The following is a 25,591-nucleotide window of genomic DNA, read 5'->3' on the forward strand; positions in this document are numbered from 1 at the left end:
CTGACTGAGTGATCTCCCTAGCCCTCCTCTTATTCTTCAAGTGACAAGCTTTTGTCTGTGTGCTGGAGCACAGCACCACCTACTCCTTCTTGGTGGCATGCCACAGTTGGCATGGCTTTCTCTTCAGCAAAGTCAGCACCTTCGTGGTACTGTTTAGTTTGTGGCGGGAGTTCATACTCTCGTCACCCTGTACTCTCTTCATTTTTCTCATTGTGAATCTTGAAGCCTCAGACACTTCTGTGTTCTTCTGGTTTTCCCCAGCAGTTAGCCTAAGACACACCCAAAAACCTTCTGAGAACGAATGGCTGCCGTGTCACTGGAATCACACAGGAAAACAGAATTCCTTTGACTCTACGTCCTGTTTGATGACTTTAGAAACAATCCTGTGTTTAGTTTGAATTTTTCAGCTTTCCCTAGCAAACATCCTGTGCTAGGTGCTCAGTCAATTTGAGAAAGAAAAAAAGAATGTTACATTTAAATATATTCTAGGGATGTTTTGTTGTTGTTTCTGTTTTGTGTTATTCTTTTTTTTTCCTCCCCAAAGAATCAGGCCAGCTTGTTTCCCAACAAATCAGTGACATCTTTCTTCCTGATACTCTTTTTTTGCCCTGCTGGGACTTCCTTCAAATTCCTCGGGGTCTGCTGTCGATAATGATTTCAGAGCAGTTGTGTGTTCTTTGCAGTGAAAACCCGCCTTGTTTTCTGTTGCTAGGCAACCCCCTTCCAGCTGCCATTGAAGAAATGTGCGGTGGTGGGAAACGGTGGGATTCTGAAGATGAGTGGCTGTGGCCGTCAAATAGATGAAGCAAATTTTGTCATGCGGTAAGAGAGAGCACTCACAGTGTGGCCTCTGACTTCTCTCCCTTTCCCTAACCCTTCCATAAGCCCCGGGCCTTTCAAACTTAGTGGCTTGCAATTAATTTCCTGTCGCTTGTCTTTAGCTTCTCTTCAAACTGGTATACAAGAGAGGTTAGGAGTGCACTAAGGGGGTGGGGGGAATAGGGAACTTTCCCCCAAGAAAGTTCAAAGCTCAGCAGGCTCCCTTAGCAGAGGTACTGCTTTGCTGCTAATGGGGGCGGAGTGGGGAACATGAGGGCTCAGATCTTCCTGGAGATTATACAGTTGGGTGATGAAGACCTTGAAAACTGCTCTTTCCTTGGGACTAACTCTGTATGACTGAACATTTTAGTCACTGGGAGTGTACTCTTTTCTTCTTAGTTTTCCACAGAAGTATTTGAAAGAGCCAGTGCAATTTAAAGTCAGGGGGTTTGTCTGTGTGTGACTGAAACTGGCACGGAGGGTGAGGGAGAGAACTTGGCATAAGAAGGAAGCTTGGTTAAGGAGTGAGCGGCACAGGGCGTGAGCTTTGGTGAAGGACAGTGACAAAAATTGTTGAGCTTGACCTAAGGGAAGACACCTTCAGGCTGTAGAAAGCCACCCCGTGCTGGCTGTGTCTGAGCAGACACTTTGAGGGCCCAGCAAGTGACTGCCTTGGGGCAGAGTTTGCCTAGCTAAGGAGGAAGAAAGGTGGAGTGTCACAAGGGAAGGCTCTAGAGAGAAACCCTGTGAGGAGACACATCATGAAACGTAGTCAGGCTAGAGTGGGCTCTGCAGTGAGAGGTGTGATGGAGTTAAAGGAGGAGCAAGGGACAGGGCCACTCAGGGTGCAGTTGTGGAGTCGGGGGTGAGGGAAATGTAGAATAAAGAATGAGCTGAAGGCTAAGCGTGGCCCCTCAGGACAGAGTTCAGCTTATCTGGGACATAGTGCAGAAAAGGAAAACATGTCTGTTGAGAGAGCAAAGGAACATTGAGAGGTTGGGAGAATCTTTGAGATGAACCCTGAAGTTTCAAAGACATGGGAATAACTATGAGCCAGGAACCCAGGGATACTGTAACCAGGAATTCTCAAGTTCAATTTTTGGCATCTACCTAAAAAGCTAGGCATCTCTATAAGTCCAGAGCTAGGGAGATGGAGACTAGAGGATGTCTTAGGCTTATAGAGCAGCCAGTTTAGATGAATTAATGAGCTTCAGGTTCAGTGAGTGACCCTGCTTCAAAGTATACAGTGGAGAGTGGCTGCAGAAAAACACTGTTTTAAATCCCTGGCCTCTACATATACACACATGCACACACACACATACACTCATACATATACACACATAAACACATGCAGACACAAACACATACATATATACACAAACACACACAGCTACAAACACACACTCGCATACACATTTACACACACAGACACAAACACAAACACACATAAACACAAACCCACTCACAAACATACAAAACACACAGACACAAGAACACAAATACACAAACACAAGACACACACACACAGATATACACACACATACATACAAACACACACAAACATATACATAAACACTCATGGATACAAGCACAGACACAAATACACAAACACACGGACATAGACACAGACACATACACATAAAAGCACATAAAAACACATAACTGCCTTATCTGGGGCAGGAGGTCTATCCTAGGACATTTTCCTCGCCTGGATTGAAGGGCTAAGAAGTTATTCCTGCATTAGCACCCGGAGTGTAGACACAAGTTAAGAGCGGAGGTGCTGGCCTCTCCTCTTGCTCTCAGTTAACCATAGCCCTGGGGGGGGGGGGCACCAAGCTTCTTAGCAGATTCTATTACTCCTGATGTGTGTGTGTGTGTGTATGTATGTATTACATGTGTGTGAGCATGTTAGTGTGAGTGTGTGTATATGCGTGTGTGGATTGTGTGTGTGTGAGTGTGTATTTTTGTGTGTAGTATGTGGAGTATGCATTGTATGTGTGTGAATGTGTATATGAGTGTACGTTTGAGTATGTAGGATGTGTGCTGCATGTATGTGAGTGTATGTGTCTGTGTGTTGTGTGACTCTGTGTGTATGTGTGAGACTACCATTAGCACGATGAATAACATGTAGAAGAGCATGCCTAAGTACTGTAGGGGGTTATCTCGTGGTACCCCATTTATTCCAACTAAACACACTTAGGTTGGCCTTTTACACGATCTGCTGTTGCTGTCACACACGGTCATAGCTACTGAGTGCCTGGGACTAAGCTTCACTGCGTAGCCTTCAGTGTAATGCTCACAGGAGGAACGAGCTGAGGAAGTGGACACGAATTCAGAAAAGGCATCGTTTATACTCAGAGCTCCTTGATTTCCAAAATAGCACTGTTTTTGTAACACATTTGAAATATTTAAAAGGCTTAGTTATGGCTAGTAAGTGGGAGTACTGTTTTCTTTGTTATTATTGTGTGTGTATGTGTGCCAATACTAGTCATGACAGCACTTCTTTATGAAGCTCACATATCACTGCATAGCCTTCCTTCCACATTCGTGCAGGTTCCAGGTCATCAGGCTTGCATGGAAAGCATTTCCAGATATTGAACCATCTTGCTAGCCCAAGAGTAATAGTAATTGATAAATTATTTTAAGTATAACTTGGCCCCCTAACAGATCTATTTTTGAATAGGTGTTTAGCATAGAGATTGTGGCATAGCTAGAAAATTAAAACACTATTAGATTTTCAAAATGAAACATGTAGTGAATAAATGGGATTTAGACAGCGTGTGGCATGGGCACATGAAGCGGGGGGAAGGGGTCTCCACATAGGCCTGCCTACACAGTGTACCCACATCACAGCTGACAATGTCCCCCAGGCCTGTCCCTCAATGTTTGCGTAATGTTCTTTGCATAGACATTTTCTAAACAAAGCCTTTGAGATGCTAAGAACAAATTCCCATTTTTCGAAGTGTACATTTATTGTTTAACCAAAAGCAGCAATTTAAAGATAATACTGTGGGGCTAGGCATGTAGCTCAGTGGATAGAGTACTTGCATAAAACTGAAGGTGGTAAGCCCAGCACCTGGAAGGCAAATTAGGGCCATCCTTGGCTACATAGTGTGTTTGAGGCACTCTTGGGTTACAGGAGACCCAGTCTTATAGCAACAGCAACATCCACCACAAACTCTTGAATTCAATTTCTCTAGAACATTTACAAGGCAGAAGTAATAATGGTGATATGTTGAAAATAGACTGTGTGGCTCTTGGTCATAGTATGGTGAGAGTCTTTTAGGTGATATGCACAGGAATTAATCTCTCTCTCTCTCTCTCTCTCTCTCTCTCTCTCTCACACACACACACACACACACACACACACACACACACCCCTTTGTTTTCTCTTTGTTGAGTCTCCTATCCATTCCTCATTTTTTAAAAAAAGATTTATTTATTTATTTATTTATTTATTTATTTATTTATTTATTTATTTAATGTATATGAATACACTGTAGCTGTACAGATGGTTGTGAGCTTTTATGTGTTTGTTGGGAATTGAATTTAGGACTTCTGCTCACTTTGGTCAACCCCACTCCCTCTGGTTGGCCCCGCTTGCTCAGGCCCAAAGATTTATTTATTATTATAAATAAGTACACTGTAGCTGTCTTCAGAGATCACCAGAAGAGGGCGTCAGATCTCATTATGGGTGGTTGTGAACCACCATGTGTTTGCTGGGATTTGAACTCAGGACCTTCAGAAGAGCAGTCAGTGCTCTTACCCGCTGAGCCATCTCGCCTGCCCCTATCCATTCCTCATTTACTCTCCAATTCAAAGAACTCCTCACTCTTCTGTGCTTGGCTGTCTGTCTGGATCACAAGCATACCACTATGAAGGCACTTGAAGCCACTGCTGTCTCTCAGTTGTGCCAACAAGCGATAATGTGAACTTTGGGACGCTTTACACAATTATGCCTTATTAGAAACAATTTGGCTGTGTTAAATGGGCCATTTATGTAAATCCATGTAATTATCAATTTAGGAATTGAGGAACCGAAATCATAGTACATTTTTCCTAAGAAAAGAGATACAGAATAGGCCCCTGCTGTTTATGCTGGGAAGGAGTATTTAGCCAGAACAGAAGGCAGATGCTGTACCAACATGTACTATCGTTAGATTTCAGAAAGCCACACGTAAAATCTCGCTTGCTCCGAGAACCCCTCTGTTACAGGAAGAAGCTGCTTTTGTGAATTTTGCTGTTGTTTTGGTTTCAGGTGTTTTATTTGTTTGTTTACTGACAAAACTTTTCTTGAAGTTTTTACTCTGTGTTAGAAGATATAAATGGATCCAGGCATACGAATTGTGGAACATAGAAGGACACATGATGTGGAGATATTTCATCTCAACTGGGGGCTTCTACCCTGCTTTTGATCATTCAGTTCCCGGAAAAAAATATGAACAACTTTTACGTTTATAATAAGCCTTGATCAGCACAGGTGCTGGGCAGATATCTACCCTCTATGCTATTAGAATCTATTTCTCCATTGATAACCCCACTTTATAATTTGCCACATTCCATCTGGGCAGCTCTTAACTCCAAATGGCTAGACTTCATGGCCTTATTTTTATGATTCACTTACCCCAGGACGACGTCCTTCTTTCTCCCTCCCTCTTCTCCTCTTCAGGGTTCTCTTCTGGGAACTCTAAGCCTGGGAACCTCAAACCCTACCTATCTCAACTCTACCCCTTATAGGCTACAGGCATCTCTATTAACCAATCAGTAATAACTTGGGAGGCAAGGTCACATAGTGTCACTTGAGTCTATATGAGAATTCCCTGTGGGAAAGAAACTAGGCTTTAGGGGCCAGTATTTAGCATTCCAATGCATGCAGCATCTGACCAAACTCACTACAGACACAAAATATTTATACATGAAAACTAATTTGTTATTGGCAAAACAGGTTAGGAGGACTCTCTAGCAAGGGTTAAAAACTACAGTTCATCCTCAGATATAAGGGCAGTCAAGATCAAATCTTCCTTAAGGAACACATCCAAATCTTGGCTTGTGTTTTATTTGGGAGTCATCTTGTCTTTGCAAAGATCAGTTAAATCATGCAATCATGATCTGATTCGGACTGTGGCCAGATGCAGCCTCGTATTGATGTCTGAGTCCACTCTTCCCCAGGACTCCCCAGGAAGCCATGTGGAGTGTGATATCACCATGAGCTTGGAGATGCCTCAGGAGAGGGCTTGGTGACCAGCAACTCCTCTGCTTTCTCTGGTGTCTACTGCTTCCTTCCAATGAGCATGACTGACCTACCTGTGTGTGTTTACCAGAAAATGCAGTTTTATTACCCATACACAGATGAAAGGGAGATTTTAAATCAATGTGGAGACAGTTCCACCCCATTGGCCTGGTGTGGCTGGAGTCATGAGGCTCAAAGGAAAAAGGAACTGGGGATGGGGGCAGATCAGCTGACAGGTGCGTGGGCAATTCCATCTCCCAAGGCACATCCATCGGTAGAGAAAATATAACAGCTCACAGAGACCACAGTATTTGTAAAAACAACTTTTTCTATAAATAAACGATACAAGTTAGACATGCCTTGATGTGGCAGGAGTCAAGTCAGACATGTGGCTGGAGAGGAGAGAATTTACACTGTATACAAAAATCAGATTTCTGACATGATAGTTTTGTACTCTCTCCTTTTTTTTTTTTGGCATTAGAATAGAGACTTTCAGCTGAGGTTTCCTAGTCCTTACTATGGCTCAGGAAGGAAAGCAAAGTCATTGTCTTAGTTTCAGTTCATGGAGGAACTGTGGCCAGAGAAATGAATGACCCTCCTGATGCCCACAGAGAGTCACAGCTGTGGGTGTGAAATAGCTGTGTTTCCCACTATATACAGTCATAGGGCATCGTAACCAAGAGAGACGATTAGTGTAGGGATGGAGTTTGGGGGCCCAAGTGGGGTGACTGCTTCCTCTCATGGAGAACACATCTCTTTTGGGGCTGGTAACATGGCTAAGTTGGGAAAGTGTTAACCATACAGGCTTAGGGGTCTGAGTTTCACCCCCAGCACTCAAACAAAAGCCAGGCACGGAGGCATGGATTTATAGTCCCTGTGCCATGAAATGGAGACAGGAGGATGCCTGAAGCTCCCTGGCCAGGCAGTGCAGCCAATCAGTGAGCTGCAAGTTCAGTGAGGGACCTTGCCTCAAAGAATAAGGTGGAAAGTGACAGAGGAAGACAGTTCATGTTGGCTTCTGTTCCCACATGTGTGCACTTGTGTATATTCATGTACATGCACATGTGTGCTAGTGTACACACATACACACACACACACACACACACACACACACACACACACACTGCTCTCACAGTTTGTTGGGCAATGAGCCCTTGTGTCATCACCCTAACCAACCTATCCCTTGGCTACATACACAAAATATTCATGAGTTAGGTTAGCGGATGTACGTGGCCCAGAAAGTGCTGCTATAATGTTAATATTTGGAAAATAAAGAAAACCATGGGTGAACAGCATAATTCATCAGTGTTTATGTGTAGAGCTTGTGGGTAGTGACATAAGCCCTCTACCTCCTGAGCCCTCACATCAAGTTTAACATACTCTATCCTGACGCTTCAAGTGCTGTTTCTTTTTTTCATTACTTATAAAGATTTATTCTGTGTGAATTTGCATAGTCTGTGTGAGTTTATAAGCATCACATGTGTATGGGTGCCAGCAGAAACCAGAAGAGGGCATTGGATGTCCTGGAGTTGGATTTATATTTATATTATGGGGTGCCACGTGGGTACTGAGTCCTGGTCTGTTGCAAGAGCACTAAACACTCCTAAGAGCTGAGCCATTTCTCAAGCACACACTTATTTATTTATTTATTTATTTATTTATTTATTTATTTATTTATTTATTTATTTATGACACAAGGTTTCTTGTAGCCCAGGATAACCTCAAACTCACTATAAAATTAAGGTTGCCTTATTCTCTCGTCTCTACCTCTCAACTATAGGATTGCAGGTGTATGACACCACACTTTAAAAAACAACAAAACAGATACATTTCTTTCTTTTGGTAGATCAGCTACTTCTGTCACTTCTTCTAAAACAGCGTGCATGCACACACACACATACACACCCACACTTACATACACATATACACACACTTACACACATATACACACACTCACACACACACACCCCAAAAACAAAAACAAACAAAAACAGCACCAAACAACCAAGCCCCCCATCCCCCCCAGCATTTGATGATGCTAATGGCTAATTCGTCCTCTAAAGCATATGAAGAGGGAAAGGGAAAGAAAAACGGTTACTTGTAAATCAATCGAGCCGACTTCCCTCTTTGTGTTCTAATCACAGACTTGATTTACAAGTGCGTGAGTCATTCTAAAACATCCCTTTCTGCTTTTCTAGGTGCAACCTTCCTCCCTTGTCAAGTGAGTACACCAGAGATGTCGGCTCCAAAACTCAGTTGGTGACAGCGAACCCCAGCATAATTCGCCAGAGGTAAGACGCCCTGGTTTCTCTTTGTGGGGGGAACCAAAGAGGGAGGTTTGTGAAATCATTTGCATCTTAAAGGGAGTGAGCATAATTCAGCCTCTCTGCAGACAAAGAGGGAAGCCATCTGGACAGGCAGGAAGGATGGAGGAGGGCATCGTAAATAAACCAGGCCAGTATTACAGGCATCCGTCCTCATCCTAGGTATTTCATGCTTCCTCTGGGGTTTGGCTTCTCTCTGCTAGAAGTGGCGTGAATGACAGGGGATTGAATATTTTGCTCAGAGCACAGCACAGCATCCTGCCCACTCATTACTACTCCTATGTCATGCGCTGGCACTGGTCCTACTTTGTGATCAGCCACTGTGAACTGACATGTTGAAACAAAAACAAAGAAATGACCAATTTACCACACGCATGCATCAAGACAGCAATGTCTTCAGAATGTACAAGAATGTGTGGTGAGGATAGATTGGTTCTGCTATGTCAGACCTTTTGTGACAGGTGGAAGATCCTTTTTTAAAAATATTAATTAATTAATTAATTCACATTCTAATTTTAGCTTCCCAACCCTCTTCTCCTCCCTGTCCCTTCCTTCTCCCTCCCCTTCCCCTGACTTTCCTTCCTCCCCTTCTTTGAGAAGAAGAGGAGGCCTCCCATGGATATCAACCACACTTGGCCTATCAAGTTGTAGTAGTATTATGCACATATTCTTCTATTGAGGACAGCCCAGTTAGGGGAAAGGGATACAAAAGCAGGCAATGTAGTCAGAGATAGCCCCTGCTCCTGCTTTAGGAGTCCCACATGAAGACCCAACCGCAGGACTGTTACATATGTTCAGAGGGCCTAGGTCCATCCCATGCAGCCTCTCTGGTTGACAGACCAGTCTCTATGAGCCCCTATGGGCTCAGGTTAGTTGATTCTGTAGATTTTCTTGTGGTGCCCTTGACCGCTCTGGCTCCTTCAATCCTTCCTCCCCCTCTTCCACAGGATTCTCCAAGCTCTGCTTAGTGTTTGGCTGTGGGTCTCTGCATCTGTTTCTGGGTGAAGCCTCTCAGAGGACAGTTATGCTAGTCTGCTGTCTGCAAGCATAACAGAGCATCATTAGCAGTGTCAGGGTGTGTCAAGCTGTCAGGAGTGTCAGGTTCTCTGTCATGGCATGGGTCTCAAGCTGGGCCAGTCATTCTCTTTTGCATTCATTCCAGAAAATGTGGCAGCCATGATGGAAGCATTGGGGTCAGTCTCTAGTTGAGGAAGCACCCAGGTGAACTCACAGGATTTGACAGGAAGGGGAGCACACAGGCACCCTCTCGAGTCTGGCCAACTGCACTTCAAACTTGTTTCTTCATGTAGCCTTCAAAATCATTTTTAAGATACCGTCATTTTCTTCATTGTTAGCAGTTTACCCAGTATTGTTAGCAAGAGTTAAATTGTAGATTTTCGGTTCCTGATGCGTCTCTTACATGCTTTATGTAGACGTTGTCAAAATCTCTGAATGTTTTTGGGTATAACATGTCCTCCTGTGAGAACCGAGGCTGCCACAGAGCCTGCCTTTTAGATTCAAGTAAGTGTTACCATGTCACTTTGGAATCCTCTCCCTGACACCTAATTATTCAACATAAGAATAAGGTATGGGGATCTGCCAAGAGCCTGTCCCTTGAATAAGATAAAGGCACAACCTGTTTGCGTTTCTTCTAGAGATAGTTTTGCCCCACCCCCACCCAGAGGCCTCCTCAGAAGCCGTTAGGCAGGCTTCCTTTTGTAGTCTGGAGGTTTTTCTGCAACATCAGACTTGTTTTCATTCCGTTTCTCCCTCACCTCTCATGTGTGTGCATGTGTGTGTTCACATGTGTGTGTGTTCACGTGTGTGTTCATTCATCTGTGCATATATGTGGAGACCAGAGGTTGACATTGGGTGTATTCCTCAATTATTTTTCCATCTTATTTTCTGAGACTGGGTCTCTAACTAAAGTTAGTGCTTGCTGATTATCTGGATTGACAGGCGGAGCAACAAAGCCATGGGATCCACCCACCTCTGTCTCCTCAAGGTTGGCTGGCCTTACAGGTTCCCACTCCTGCACCTGGCTCTCACATAGTGCTGAGACTCAGTTCCTTCTGCTTGATCCATTTCCCGAATTTCTTAGCAAACATATTGTAAACACACTTTTTAAATTTATACTCTGACTTTTAAGGAAAGTAACTTGGTCCTGAAAAGATCAAAGCAGTTTCTTTCTAAAGTTTATGACTTGTGTCTTAGATGGTGTTCCTGAAACTTCTATCCCTTCGGCTGACTTCCTTTTTCTCTTCTCCAAACTCAGGGCAGTGTTTCAGTGCTAGCACCAAGGGTCGGCTGTTCAGTTTGATGTCTGTAGTGTAGCAGGGAATTAGAAAGCGAGACCTAAAACTAGAACAGAACCTAGAGTAGAGATGAGAAAGAAGTGACCCAGGAGGCTATGAGAGCACGGTGCTTATATGAGAGGCAATGTTCCACAGTGGTGAATAGCAGAGGTGTCAGGAGCTGGGTATATAGCTCAGTGGTAGAGTATTTGCCTCCCACATACGAAGCCTTGGGTTCAATCCCTGGTACCACCAGTAAAGCCAAACTAAAACCTCCACAACTTTCAGCCTTAAACAGACCTGTTCCTGAGTTTGAAACTTCTGTACTCACTCTCTTTGTAGCCTGGGTTATTTAACGTCCTCTCTGTCAATTGAGAATAAAATTATTCATCTCACGACTATTGACAAATTGAGATACGGTAACCGAGTTCATGAAGCTTTGCTGATTGATGACCCAGATTGCTCCTCCAGGTGATCTCCTGTCGTAATACCTGGAGCTGAGGCATCTGGTCTTGGGTTAAACATACTTTTAAATGCATTATTAAACACATAAGAAAGTCCAAAGGGGAGGTAACCCAATCACAAAAGAACTCACATGATATGTACTCACGGATAAGTGGATATTAGCCCAGAAACTTAGAATACCCAAGATACAATTTGCAAAACACAAGAAACTCAAGAAGAATGAAGACCAAAGTGTGGACACTTTGCCCCTTCTTAGAATTGGGAACAAAACACTCATGGAAGGAGTTACAGAGACAAAATTTGGAGCTGAGACGAAAGGATGGACCATCTAGAGACTGCCGCACCCGGGAATCCATCCCATAATCAGCCTCCAAACGCAGACACCATTGCATACGCCAGCAAGATTTTGCTGAAAGGACCCTGATATAGCTGTCTCTTGTGAGGCTATGCCAGTGCCTGGCAAACACAGAAGTGGATGCTCACAGTCAGCTATTGGATGGAACACAGGACCCCCAGTGGAGGAGCTAGAGAAAGTACCCAAGAGCTGAAGGGGTCTGCAACACTATAGGTGGAACAACAATATGAACTAACCAGTACCCCGGAGATCTTGACTCTAGCTGCATATGTATCAAAAGATGGCCTAGTCGGCCATCACTGGAAAGAGAGGCCCATTGGACTTGCAAACTTTATATGCCCCAGTACAGGGGAACGCCAGGGCCAAGAAGTAGGAGTGGGTGGGTAGGGGAGCAGGGGAGGGTATGGGTGACTTTCGGGATAGCACTTGAAATGTAAATGAAGAAAATACCTAATAAAAAATTGAAAAAAAATTCCAAAGGGCATCTACTTGCTTCTCATCTTCCCAAATCCAAACACACAGAGCAGAAAGTAGGTCCCAAAACTTGTAAAGGCTGCACACTGAAACTTCCAGTGAGAGCCCAGGCCCTAGGCACGCCATGCTGTGTGTGCCCCATGTGAACTGGATGAGTGGCTTTGTGTGGTTGACAATCAGGAGCAGCCCTCAGTGTCCAGTCAGGTGATAGCATAAATTCATCCAGAGGAACTCTCTCAGAGTTCTCATGCATCATGTTCAAACAAATGTGCTCTCATAGTCAAGCACTACAAAAACATGCTCGTCTGAGGCAAAAGGCAAACAAACAAACAAACAAATCAGAGGTATAAATGCCTATGTAGAAAGACTTTCTAAAATTGTCAGGTATGCTAAGTTACAAATATGAAATCATTGCAGCAGAAAAAAAAAAGCTAAGCCAATAAAGAGTAAAATAGCCAAATGAATGTGCTAAACAGAATGGAATAACTGATGAAGTGGACTGAAATCAGATTAGACACAACTGAAGAGAGAATTAATGAACCGGAAGGAAAAGAAAGAATTTTCCAGATGTTAGATTAAACCTTAGAGTACAGCTGTAGGAATCTACAGTATTAGATGTGTTATAATTAATGAATAGCATCAACTGTAATAGAAATGCATACATCATCTTTTTTTTTTTTGCATATGTAATCTTAAAGCAAAGCAAGAACCATCCTGAGCATTGGACTGACCATCATGGGCCGTGAGGATGCATCCTGATCTGTCAATGGAAGCATTTGTGATAGATAAGGGATGTGCTTTCAGAGGAAAATGAGTAGTAGATTTGAGGTTGACTCCCAGGTCATTCAGTGGCTTCTCTTCTCTCCGTCACTGGATTTTTTCTTTCTCTTTTTTGGAAAGTGGTTGGAGAGCTTACAGCTAAGGGTTTATAGTGGGTCACAGCCGAGCCGTGACTAGGAGAGAGATGATTTCAAGACATAAAAGGTGAACTTGCTTTTGAATTAGTCTTCTTGCGGATCGTAAAAAGCCTACAAGAGGCAACTTAAGGTAGAAAGGATTTGTTGTGGGTGTTGTTCATGATTTGAGAAGTACAGTCAATCATGGTAAAAAAAGCATGGTCGTAAGAAAGATGCCAGCATGGTGCTGAGATGGTGAGGTGGCTCATGGTGGTGAGGTGGTAAGATGGTAGCCTGGTGGTGAGGTGGCTGCATGGTGCTGAGGTGTGGCATGTTATTGTGGCAGCAGGAACCCATTACAGCTGACACAGCTGGAGCTGAGGCATCTGGTGACTTTGTGTGTGTACATCAGGATGCAGAGAGCTAGGGTTGGAAATGGGCTTTCTCATATATCTCAAAGCCTGTCCCAAACCTCCTTCCTTAGTGAGAGCTCCCAAAGATGTCACAGCTTCTTCAGACACCATCCCTGGCTGAGGACCAAGTATAAAAACACAAGCCTGTGGGGAGACATTTCACATGCAAGCTGTAAGCACTACTTAACAGGAAAGATTTACTTAGGACTTTCCATCCCATGTTCTGATGATTCTGACAGTGTGGTAGTTTGAATGTGGTGTCCTGATAGTCTCAGGCATGAGTTTAAATATTTGGTCCAAAATTGGTACTGCTGTTTGGAGAAGCTTAGGAGGTGTCGCCATGTTGGAGGAGGTAGGCCATTGGAGAAAGGTTTCGAGGGTTTGATGACGAATGCTATTTATCTCTTTACTTCCTTCTTGTGGTTCAAGATGTGAGCTCTCAGCAACCAGCTACAGCTACCACGCCCCCACTCTGCCACCATAGATGCTTTTCTCCTGGAATGCCAAATAAGCTTTCTTCTGTAAGTTGTGTGGTCTTGATTTAACCCAGCAATAGAAAAGTGGCTGTTATAAACAGTAACAAAATGCATGGAAGGGTGAGGAATACACATTTGATAAACACTAATGAACCGAAAGTGTGAGTGGGCCAATCTACAATCAAGCCACAGCGTAGCTACCACAACATCATGAGCCAGCGGCAAAGAGACCGCAGGCCTCCCTGGGTTTCTACAGAGAAGCTTTTTATTAAAATGTCATTGACAGGACCTCCTATTTCCATTTGGCTTGGAGCTAAGCTATTTATTGCAGAAGTACTCTACCACCAAACACTTGCGTGTGGAGGTAGCTTCTGGCTAGATGCTCTCCATATCCAGCCTGGGTGATCTACAGTGATCACTTCTGTCTAAGATAAATTGCCACAAATCTCTATCAGTATCTCTGCTCTTTTTTGCTGTTCATCTTTTTATACCGATATTTTCTGAGTCACTGTCCCTGCCGAGCCAGTTCCCACTGCTTCCTTCCATGCCCCGGTAGGTGGCCTTTGCTCTCCCTACAAGCCACCACACGGAGCCCATGAGCCACATTCCCAGCTTGGTCCCCATCTTAGCATAATTTCTGCTCTCCTTGCTCCTACCACCTCTCCCTAGCTACGCCCAACAGCCCAAGAGAGAACACTGGAAGCTCCTCTGTGTGCCACTAAGAACACATAGGCCATCTTAGATCCCTTCTCCTGTTGGCTCACACTGCATCTTTAGAGGACTGCGCCACATCTTTTCCTCATTCCTCCCCTCTTGGCTAATAGTATCCAATTTCTGTTTCATGGAAGGAACTTGTAGCCCAACTGACTGGCAGTCAGAGTGCTTCTTTATACAGAACCCAGCCAACAGGGATAGATCTGTAAGATTCTGGCGAGTCTTAGCTTACCAGGGATCCCCTGAGTGAACAATGAAGAGCCAGGAATCAAAAAGCAAGAGGAATTTATTGTTCCAGCATCTTAGGGTGGCCCTGCACATGGTGAGAGAGAATGACCACGCGCAGCCTGTTGGGCAAGCCTTAATAGCGTTCTCCAGGCAGCAGCCATTAGGCACGATGTGATTGGCAGAACAGTGTGACCCTTTAACTGATTGATCTATAGGGAATGAGGTGGGTGGCCAACAATCGCAGAATGTGTCTACCCCTTCCTTGCAGGTGGCTGGTGGGGTACCTGCCTCCCTGTGGCTTGAGGAGTGTAACTAGCCCCTCCCTTCCAGAGGGGAGGTGCCTAGGTTCTTTATGGCCTTTTGCTGTGTGTGTGTGTGTGTGATGTCCAGTGGGATTTTCTAAAGTTCCTGAGCTGACCTCTTCAGACCCATGTTGTCCCAACACATAGATCATGTAATTTTTGTCCCGGACATGAGCTTTAACTTATTTTTTGGTCATAAGTGTCGTCATCATTGATAGACCGTGACAGGACAGAGTTATCTTTTACAATTCTTTCCCCTCACCAACTCCAGAACCCAACTTTTGAGAATCTTGCAGTTTCGGGCTTGTGAGATGGCTCAGTGGGTAAGAGCACCCGACTGCTCTTCCGAAGGTCCGGAGTTCAAATCCCAGCAACCACATGGTGGCTCACAACCATCCGTAACAAGATCTGACTCCCTCTTCTGGAGTGTCTGAAGACAGCTACAGTGTACTTACATATAATCAATAAATAAATTAAAAAAAAAATCTTGCAGTTTCAAGGACACTAGACAGAAAGAAAATCTCCAATGTTTATACCTTTGTAGAATTTATTTATATGTCTAATCTCGTTATTCTCTGATCCTTGGTCATCGGACACCACAGTAGGCCTGCATGAGCTAACCTTTCTAAGAAGGGAAGGTATTAATGATTCATTCTTTTATCATTTATCCATACCATTCTTTGTCTATAGGTATGAGCCCCAGTGTAGGGCAGAGATAACTCTGGCCAACCTAACTTCATCACTGTATGTTTTACTCAAGGGGAATACTATATACGGGGCCCCAATCTTATACGCCCGAGTGTACAGTAAGAAGAGGTGTTGTCCTGATCTTCTGCCAACTTCTCTAGCTGGCTGAATCTTGTTTACCTTTTAAACGTTATTTTGTTCGGATTATCTTGTTACTGAGTAAGCACAGGGGCAGATGTTCCAAAAGTATCTTGGAGTCAGAGCCTCATAAGGAGATCTCTGGCGTTTTTATTTGAGTCACAACCCCCAAGGAAGACCTTCAAAGAGGGCCAGAAGAGGCGATCTCCCTAAAAGTGAGAGGGGCTGTATGCTCAGGAATTTTCTGGGGAAGCTTAGAAGTACTAGTCCTGGGAGAAGGCATAAATGATTTGTAATAAATTTCCCTTCAACCCGATATCTCCAAGTTGAACAAATATTAAAAGGTCCCCCTCTCCACCCCACCCCCGCAGCATACAACACCTGGCAATCAAGACCCAAAGTGGAAGACTGCACGGTGATCGCTCAGCTCAGCTTTAATGGATCAGTGTTAAGCAGCTGTGCTGGCTTGAGGACTTTCGCTGTTGCCATTAGATACGGCTGTACCACTCACCTCTGTTACAAGTTCTCAGATCTTAGCCAGATGCTCAGATAGCATCAGTGGTAACAGGAAGTGGCCTTTTCTAGGAATGGACCCGTTCCTTGAAACATACACACATCTTATTCTCTAGTGCAAGACTTATCATTCCAAAACCTTCTTTCATTGGTGCCCTACAGATTAATAGAGCTCTTTACCTGAACGTGGGGAGGGGTGGGGGGGGGAGCTTTTGAACTCCAGGAGCCTGAATCATCTTTTTGTTGGGAAAGTTTATTTATTTATTTTATTGTTGTTCTGTTTTGCTTTGTATTGTTTGAATACATATTCTCCTAGCATTTCCTCAGGAAGAGTAACAGAAAGCAAAGGTTTTGAGACCCTGTGTGTCTGCCATTGACAACAATATCCTTTTATATTCTATGGATGCTCTAAACATGCCTTTTAGAAGATTTTGTTTTTAATTATGTACCTCCCATGTGTGTGTGTGGGGGGGGTGTCTTCCACGTGCACTTAAGTGCAATGCCCTTGATGGCCAGAAGAGGGCATAACATCCCCTAGAGCCGAAATTTGTGCTACCCACCATGGGTGTGCATAACTGAACTCTGGTCTTCTGCAAGGTCCACAAGTGCCCTTATCCTTCATGCCATCTTTCTAGCCCCAGAATTTTATCCTAACTTGGAAATCCGTTCAGCTTGTTGAAGACATTCATCCAGCATTTTCTAGGGTCAGGTTTCAGGGGAGCCAATGACTCTGTGTCCTGATCTCCTTATATGTGACCAGAACTTATATTGTACTCTGCATTCCAACCTGGTTCCCTTCTGTCTTACTCAGGTTGGCCTCAAACTTGTGGCAATCCTCCTGGCTCAGCTCCTGAACACTCCCACCCAGCTCCTTTTCTCTGCATGTTGAAATTTCATAATTACTGTGTTTTGTGACTTCGCTCACCATGTGGCACTCAGAGGGCCTTTCCGGTCTTCCAGTCCATGTCTTCCGCTTTGTCAGTGTCCATCTTTTAGTAATTTGGCATTTTAGAATCCACAGCAGCACACTCTAAACATCAGACCCTGAGTGCTAGCACTAAGAAAATTAGCCTGTCCTGGACCATCTCAGTGGCCCAAGTTACAGTGCTGTACTCCTGTGGTTCAGGACACTGAGGGCTTTTATTATTATTACTATTTTTAAAGTTTGATCTTAGTCTGGGCTACCTAATAAAACCCTATCCACCTCCTGACATCCCTCCCCTTATAAATAATAATAAGAGCAAAACCCAAAACAAAACAGAGTATTGTTGCAAAGAGAAGAAAAGCCAGAACACTGTAAAGTTGCTTTCTGCCAGCCCCACCCCCTCCACAATAGCTATCCTGTTGTTGTTTTCCCCTGGTAATGTCCTTGTTTTGGATGTTCCTCTCCTTGAGGTGGTAATGAGACCTCAGATAAGCTAGTCCTTATGGACACATTTATGTAGTTAATGAGGGTTCATGTTTTATTCTACTCTGTGTATTTGTATTTTAACCAGCGCTACCAGTAGAGAGCTTAGTGTTTTCACAAAAACAGCGGATTCTTTATGCGGAGAAAATACAGACACCTTGACTTTGTCGGGGGTGGGGCTGGGGGCCGAGGGCTGGGAAGGTATTTTAGGCAGAAGATTGGAAAGGAATCTTTTGTGGTCTTTGCCTCATAGCACTTCGACAGCTCGATCTTCCCAGGACGGAAGATGCTAAGATTAACAATGGCATTTGGGAACTAATGGGAACAGATCAGGCTTCTGTGCTTCCAAGTGCCACAGAGGGCAGAAGCCAGAGCGTCTCCTGCTTCCCTCAGACCGGAGGCCCTTACAGGCTTTATTTCTCACCCCCCCCCCACTTTTCTTTTTCCCTTGGGCTAGTTGCATCTCATGCCATAAATTCTGTGAAAGAAGGAGGCTTGTATCTCAAATATGCATTGAATAATAACCTGTGCCCGGTATTGCTAAACATCCCAAGAACACGGAGTCTTATTAGATGACAATGTTTTCTGAGGAGAGAGCATTTCTGCTGTGTAAGACTTTCTGGCTATTATTAAATAAATATTTGGTGGTAGAGGCTCCACAATTTGGAAGGTAGAAATCAGCAGCTGTCCATGTTTATGATTCAGATTCTATGTTTGTGTTCTTGAAATCAGTTTTCCCCAGAGGACCACCATACTCACCTGTCTGCTGGGCTTCTGCTGTGGATTTCTCCCTCTCGCTGTTACCTTCACGATGATGTTCTCCAGTGTTGCTTTTGAGGCTCTCTCTCTTTCTCCCTTCCTCTCTCTACTTATTGTCTGGCAAGCTTAACTTTGAATATCAACTTGATCAGACCACGCTATGCTTGGCACTGGGAAGGCATAGGTTTGAGTGTGTCTGTGAGGGTCTGGGTTGTATGTCAGAGAGAGGAGATCAGCACTGTCTGGGGACCATACCATCTCCGTATGGGAAGAAAGAGAAAGCCAGCTGTGGGTCTTCCCAGATGTGAGCAAGCAGCCCCCTGCTGCCACCACTGGGGACAATTCCCATTGCTCTTTCTTCCTTAATGTGATAAACTGTATGTCTTCAAATCCCAAGATCAAGTAAATCCTTCCTTCCCTAACTTTCATCCTGTTGAGGATTTGATCATAGAGAGGCCACCTTCCCTTGGAGAATTCACCCAGGCTCTTCAGCTTTGGCCAGAAACACCACTAATATAGCTCTATCCCAGACATCAAGTGCCTTCAGTACTTCAGATGGCCGTATGTCTAGGTCCACTTAGAAGTCCTACAGGTGCTTCACATTCAGTGTCCCACAATGCACCAGTCACTCTTCCCACCAACCCTCCTTGGATCCATGATATCTTCAGCCATTCTTTAATTAAAATTTATTCCTGGAGAATTTCATGCATGTATATGATGCATCAATCCCCCACACTCCCTCCACCTCCTCCCCAACACACTCCATGTGAATGCTACTCATACTCACATAGTATAGGCCTATCCACTAAAGAAAAAGCATACTCTGTGGCCAGCAACTGCCAATAGCTGCTCAGCTAAGGGTGGGGCCCCATGAGCCCTTTCCCTCTCCGTGCTAGAATCTTGACTGACCTCCTGCAGCTCTGGTGCAGACAACCACGGCTTCTATGAGTTCTTGTGTGCGACAGCCCCCTCATGCAACATGCCTCCACCTCTGGCCCTTACCACCTGTCTGCCCGTCAACATCGCTCATCTATCTTATGAATCTGCTCATTGAAACCTCTGAGCATGCACACAGCCACAAGCCTTAGCCTTCCAGAGGTATTGGGTCAGCCCCTCCCCCATCCCTTTATTCTCTGTGACCAACTGAGTGTTTGACTTAGAGTGAGACTCTGTCAAGTACCAGGGTGCAGTTTATGTGCAGTTCTGGGGAGATATGATATTTCAGTGTTTTAAATCACCATAAAATCACTATAAATAAATAGATTAAAAAAAACCCCTTAGAATCACCATGTTCTGTACCAGATTATGGGGAATTTCCATCAGCTGCAGGGGGTGAGGGTGGGGGCTGGGCTGGATTTGGAGTCACAATCATAAACCAAGGCAGTATAATTAGAATAGCACAGCAACCCCCCAGGGAAGATGGAAAGCCATGGTGACTCACGGAGAAACACAGAAGAGACTCTGAAAGTCAAGCGCCTTGCTCTCTCCTAGCTGGCCTGTCACACCTTTGCTCTTCTTTCTCTGTCCGCTTCACAATGTTCAGACCAAGGTGCACAAGTGAGACAGCAGGGCCTTGAAGGCTGAGAGGAAAGAAGTCTCCAGGACTGTCTGAGGTGGAGGGAAGAGGGCAAGCACACTTGGGGATGGGGAGGTGGGAGGGAAGAGGGCAAGCACACTTGGGGATGGGGAGGTGGAGGGAAGAGGGCAAGCACACTTGGGGATGGGGAGGTGGAGGGAAGAGGGCAAGCACACTTGGGGATGGGGAGGTGGAGGGAAGAGGGCAAGCACACTTGGGGATGGGGAGGTGGAGGGAAGAGGGCAAGCACACTTGGGGATGGGGAGGTGGAGGGAAGAGGGCAAGCACACTTGGGGATGGGGAGGTGGGAGGGAAGAGGGCAAGCACACTTGGGGATGGGGAGGTGGAGGGAAGAGGGCAAGCAAACTTGGGGATGGGGAGGTGGGAGGGAAGAGGGCAAGCACACTTGGGGATGGAGAGGTGGAGGGAAGAGGGCAAGCACACTTGGGGATGGGGAGGTGGAGGGAAGAGGGCAAGCACACTTGGGGATGGGGAGGTGGGAGGGAAGAGGGCAAGCACACTTGGGGATGGGGAGGTGGAGGGAAGAGGGCAAGCACACTTGGGGATGGGGAGGTGGGAGGGAAGAGGGCAAGCACACTTGGGGATGGGGAGGTGGAGGGAAGAGGGCAAGCACACTTGGGGATGGGGAGGTGGAGGGCCACTTGGTAGTTACTGCATGGAGAATTCAAAGTCCTCGGCTACATAACTATAACCAGGTTAGTGGTGGATTCCAGTGTGTGTGTGTGTGTGTGTGTGTGTGTGTGTGAGAGAGAGAGAGAGAGAGAGAGAGAGAGAGAGAGAGAGAGAGAGACCTTGTTTACACAAATATATACCTACAAAGAAATCAAGAGCCGGGCATGGTGGCGCACGCCTTTAATCCCAGCACTTGGGAGGCAGAGGCAGGCGGATTTCTGAGTTCGAGGCCAGCCTGGTCTACAAAGTGAGTTCCAGGAAAAACCAAAAAAAAAAAAAAAAAAAAAAAAAAAAAGAAATCAAGAGAAAGACCAAATACATGAAAGGAAAAGGGAAAGAAGAAAGGAAGAAAGAAAGGACAGATAGGCAGATGGATGGACAGATGGACGGACAGATGACCTCAGGGACCTTTTCTCTATGAGTAATTTGTAAGGGACCAATGGTAGAAGGCCTTTCAAGGCATCCACTCGGATGGAATGTAAGTTGTTGCTTCTGGCCTTTCCTTTAACTAGGAAAGCACACAATGGCAAAAGGATCTCCTGGGATTTGGAGGTAACATCATCTTTTTTTTTTTTTTAAAGATTTTATTTATTTTATGTTAGTATACTGTCATTGTCTTCAGAGACACCAGAAGAGGGCATGACATCACATTACAGATGGTTGTGATCTACCATGTGGTTGGTGGGACTTGAACTCGGGACCTCTGGAAGAGCATAACCTCTGAGCCATCTCTCCATCCCCATAACATTGTCTTTACTGTGGTTGTTACTCCCCTTTACTGCGTGACTTGAAAGTTGTTCTCTGACTTCCACAAGCATCTTGTGGTACATGTGTACATGGGGACACACACACAAATAAATAATGCACATAATTAAATATTTTTCAAAGATTAATCATCATCGTTGCTGGAAAAATTCACAAAAACTAAGTGCCTTCAAACAACAGAAGTGCATACCTCCACGGTCCTGGAGACAGGCTTCAGCAGGGCTGTGTGCTCTTTGAGCTGTTTGGAGCTCTGGGAAGGAGCCTTCTCCACTTCAGGCTGCTTCTGTGGTTGGCCAGAAGTCAACCCTCAACCCTCCTCTTTCTGCCTCTGTGGTTCCATGGCCTCCTTCCTGTGTCGGCTTCTCTAGATTCTCCCTTATAAGGGCATTGGGCTGGGGACCACTCTAGCCATCCCCTCATTTTGACCTAACTGTGACAGTCTATAAGGAGCCCATTTGCAAGTTCATATCTTGCGGTCTAGAATGTATGTTAACTTTGGGTGGTGGAGGACAGAAATTCAATCCAGGTCCAGGGTGAGCTCATCAGAAATAAGGAGCAACCTACAAAAGTAAAATGCATTCATATGTGTGCGTTTCCATTCCTGGCAATAGTACTTTTTGTTTGCAGAGGTGGCAGGAAAGCTGATTTATACTTGACTCCAAATTTTAAAATTTGTTCTCATCAGAAAATCATGAAAAGAAGGGAAAGTCACACCGTTTAGAAAACAATAGTTGCCTTATAGTTGCCTTAGCCAAAGAAAGGATGGGTCTTCTCTGTAGACACAGAATGTAGACGTTCATGGAAAGTGGGGAGGCCTTGGGAAATGATTGGCTGTGGAGATGGGGGAGGTAATTACAGACAGCCCCTAAGGTTAGTAAGTATTCAGCTTCGTTAATAATTAAATACTTTAGCATCACAATAGCACATCCTCTATTTTTAACTACCAGAGTAGCAAAAATAAAGAGAGAAACTGTGGATGTCCCCAGACTCTGTGCTGCTTGCCGACGGGAGTGTTCATTGGTGCATTTTGTGGAGAAAAAGAAAAGAATTAACATGGATTGAGAACCTTTACAGCGTTCCCACCCTTTTAGTAAAAACACCTCTAACAAAATCAGTCATAAAAGAACAATCTGGAAATGTGTAACACCTAAATGATGAGACGGCAAAAGGTACCTGGGAATTGTGTGTTTCCTTCCGAGATGTTAAAAACACTCCGGCTTCAGATGTTGCAGGGAAACCCAGTGAAGTTAGTCTATGGATAAAGGCTCTGCTGAAGACCCTTGGGGCCATGGGGGTGGTCTAATGGAGGGAAATGGAGAGAACTCTGAAAGCCATCTGCTGCAGTCACTAGACAGTAGAATAAGGAAACTATTTTCCTCATCCAGGGGCCCCAACTCTCTCCTCATTTACCTCAGTTCAGCATTAAGGGCACTCAGAAATTCACGTCTCATTGACTGAACCCATATCTCACAGACTACACTCATATCCTATTGACTGAACCTAGTTCCCATCGACTGACCCTGCATCCTATAGACTGGACCCTCTTCCAACTGACTGAGCCCACATCCCATTGACGGGGTCTGTGTGCCATTGACTGAGCCCTCATCACATTGGCTGGACCTATTGCCCACTGGCTAAGCCAATATCTCATTGGCTGGCCATGAAGTAAGGTGTGAGTTCTGCTGTGGATATTGGAAATCCGTTCTATATATTTATTGCACCTGTGAATATGGGAACCCAGTCCATGTATTTGCTAGACCCTTAACAATCCGAATCTTAAAATTAAAAAAAAATCCATCTTTAAATAACTGTGAAATACTTTTGACTTAAAGGTTTTTGTTATTGTTTGTTGGTTTTTTGTTTTTTTTTTTTTTTTTGCCAGAGCTACATAGTAAAACCTTATCAAAATATATTTGTATATGGTCTTATTTTAAGAATGCAGAAACAGATAGCAAGTGCTCTTGAAAACTGTCCCAGGATTCAAAACTGTTTCTATTGCCTTTCTCCGGTTAGAGCCAAGGCAGCTTCTGTTTTCCAAACACTTGTGGTTTCCCCTTCTTCCCCTTTCTGAGTTATAGCTTTAAGCTTTCCTAAAAGATCATGAATTAATTTTATGATCATCATTTTTCATCAAGACCAGCAAACAATGTTAGTTCAATAAAAAGAGGAATTAATGAAGGCAAGCAGGAGAAGAGAATAAATATGCATGTGGCTTTGTTTTTGCTGTTTGGGGTGGGAAGAGATATTTTTAAAAGACTTGTTAACACCCACGCCACATGTGGCTTTTCCGCTGCAGACATAACTTGTGTGGCTAGTGGCAGGGTAGGCACAGGGGAATAAGGAGCTAGTTTAGTTTGAATTCAGACCTTGTGTTTGTCAAGTAATACCTATATGGATATACATACATACACATTTATACATATATATGTTAAAGTACATGATTACATAGAATCTTATTTAAGGTTAGCAGGCAAATAAATTAATTATATCTGTTCCATTAGTTAGTTTCCTCATTAATGTGGTTAATTAAACACTCCGTAAGTAGCAACTTCTTGGAGAAAGGCGGCGTTTGCTTGAGGTTTGAGGATCCGTCTCCCACTGTGACAGAGATGACACAGTGGCAGGAACAGACCTCAGCTTTGACCATGGGAACCTGAGGCAGCTTATTCACATCCGAGCAACTCAAAATCCGTGCAGACAGGTAGTGGGGCTGGGTGATACACCAAGACCTGTCCCCCGAGACCTACTTCACCCAGTGAGACTCAGCTTCCTAAAGGTTCCCAAGCATCCCCAAATAGGGCCATGGAACCAAACACAGAGGGGGCCTATTTCACGTTCAAACCGCATTAAGCATGGAGGAAAAGAAAACAATATCAGTTAATTAGAAAGTTCCACAGACAGTGTGCATCTGCCCTCTCCCCGACTGACCAGTAACTAGGTCACCTGCTACTTTAAATTAAAAAAATGCCTTTAGCATCTTAAGTAGATAGCTTTTCCTGTCAACTGTGACAAGAATTCCAAGTTCGACAGTGGCTTTTTTTTTCTTTCTTCCTAAATGTTAGAAATTTTCCTTTATGCCAAATTAGACATTTTCTAATGCAAATCAATTCCTGAAAGAAAGCTGTTGGAATGGAACAGAGAGGATCCTGCAGTTCTAGCCTGTGAGGCCAGCTGTGCTTCAGCATCATGAGAGTCTGTCAATGTGATGGTTGGTATATGCTCAGCCCAGGGAGTGGCACTATTAGGAGGTGTGGCCTTGTTGGAGTAGGTGTGTCACTGTGGGTGTGACCCTCATCCTAGCTGCCTGGAAGACAGAATTCTGCTAGTAGCCTTCAGATGAAGATGCAGAACTCTCCGCTCCTCCTGCACCATGTCTGCCTGGATACTGCCGTGTTCCCCCCTTGATGATAATGGACTGAACCTCTGAACCTGTAAACGAGCCTGTCTTAGTCAGGGTTTCTATTCCTGCACAAACATGATGACCAAGAAGCAAGTTGGGGAGGAAAGGGTTTATTCAGCTTACACTTCCATACTGCTGTTCATCACCAAAGGAAGTCAGGACTGGAACTCAAGCAGGTTAGGAAGCAGGAGCTGAGCAGAGGCCACGGAGGGATGTTCCTTATTGGCTTGCTTCCCCTGGCTTGTTCAGCCTGCTCTCTTATAGAACCAAGACTACCAGCCCAGAGATTGTCTCACCCACAAGGGGCCTTTCCCCCTTGATCACTAATTGAGAAAATGCCTTACAGCCGGATCTCATGGAGGCATTTCCTCAACTGAGGCTCCTTTCTCTGTGATAACTCCAGCTGTGTCAAGTTGACATAAAACTAGCCAGTACAGAGCCCCAATTAAATGTCCTTATAAGAGATGCCTTGGTCATGGTGTCTGTTCATAGCAGTAAAACCCTAACTAAGACAATGACTGACAGTTTGTCTGCCCATTAAAAACTGTGGACTGATATGTTTAAAATGTAATATACTGTGTTGGTTAACACTGTCAACTTGGCAGTGTTCAAAGTCACCCAGAGACAAACACCTGGGCACGCACACCTGGAAGGTGAGGTGG

The 25,591-nt window shown here is 44.5% G+C and overlaps 1 protein-coding gene across 2 annotated transcripts in view; it reads left to right on the forward strand.

The window, feature by feature from the left end:
- St8sia1 (ST8 alpha-N-acetyl-neuraminide alpha-2,8-sialyltransferase 1) overlaps positions 1-25,591 on the forward strand; it is a 142,911-nt gene that overhangs the window by 79,944 nt on the left and 37,376 nt on the right. The window contains exons 3-4 of one of the 2 annotated variants that reach the window (XM_021165388.2): positions 713-822; positions 8,248-8,340. In XM_021165388.2, the coding sequence (XP_021021047.1) occupies positions 713-822; positions 8,248-8,340 (203 nt within the window). The remainder of the gene's footprint in view (positions 1-712; positions 823-8,247; positions 8,341-25,591) is intronic. The other variant, XM_085839796.1, reaches the window with a different exon arrangement.

This window comes from Mus caroli, unplaced genomic scaffold (genome assembly GCF_978045245.1).
Source record: "Mus caroli unplaced genomic scaffold, Mus_caroli_1 scaffold_7, whole genome shotgun sequence".
Taxonomy (NCBI): domain Eukaryota; kingdom Metazoa; phylum Chordata; class Mammalia; order Rodentia; family Muridae; genus Mus; species Mus caroli.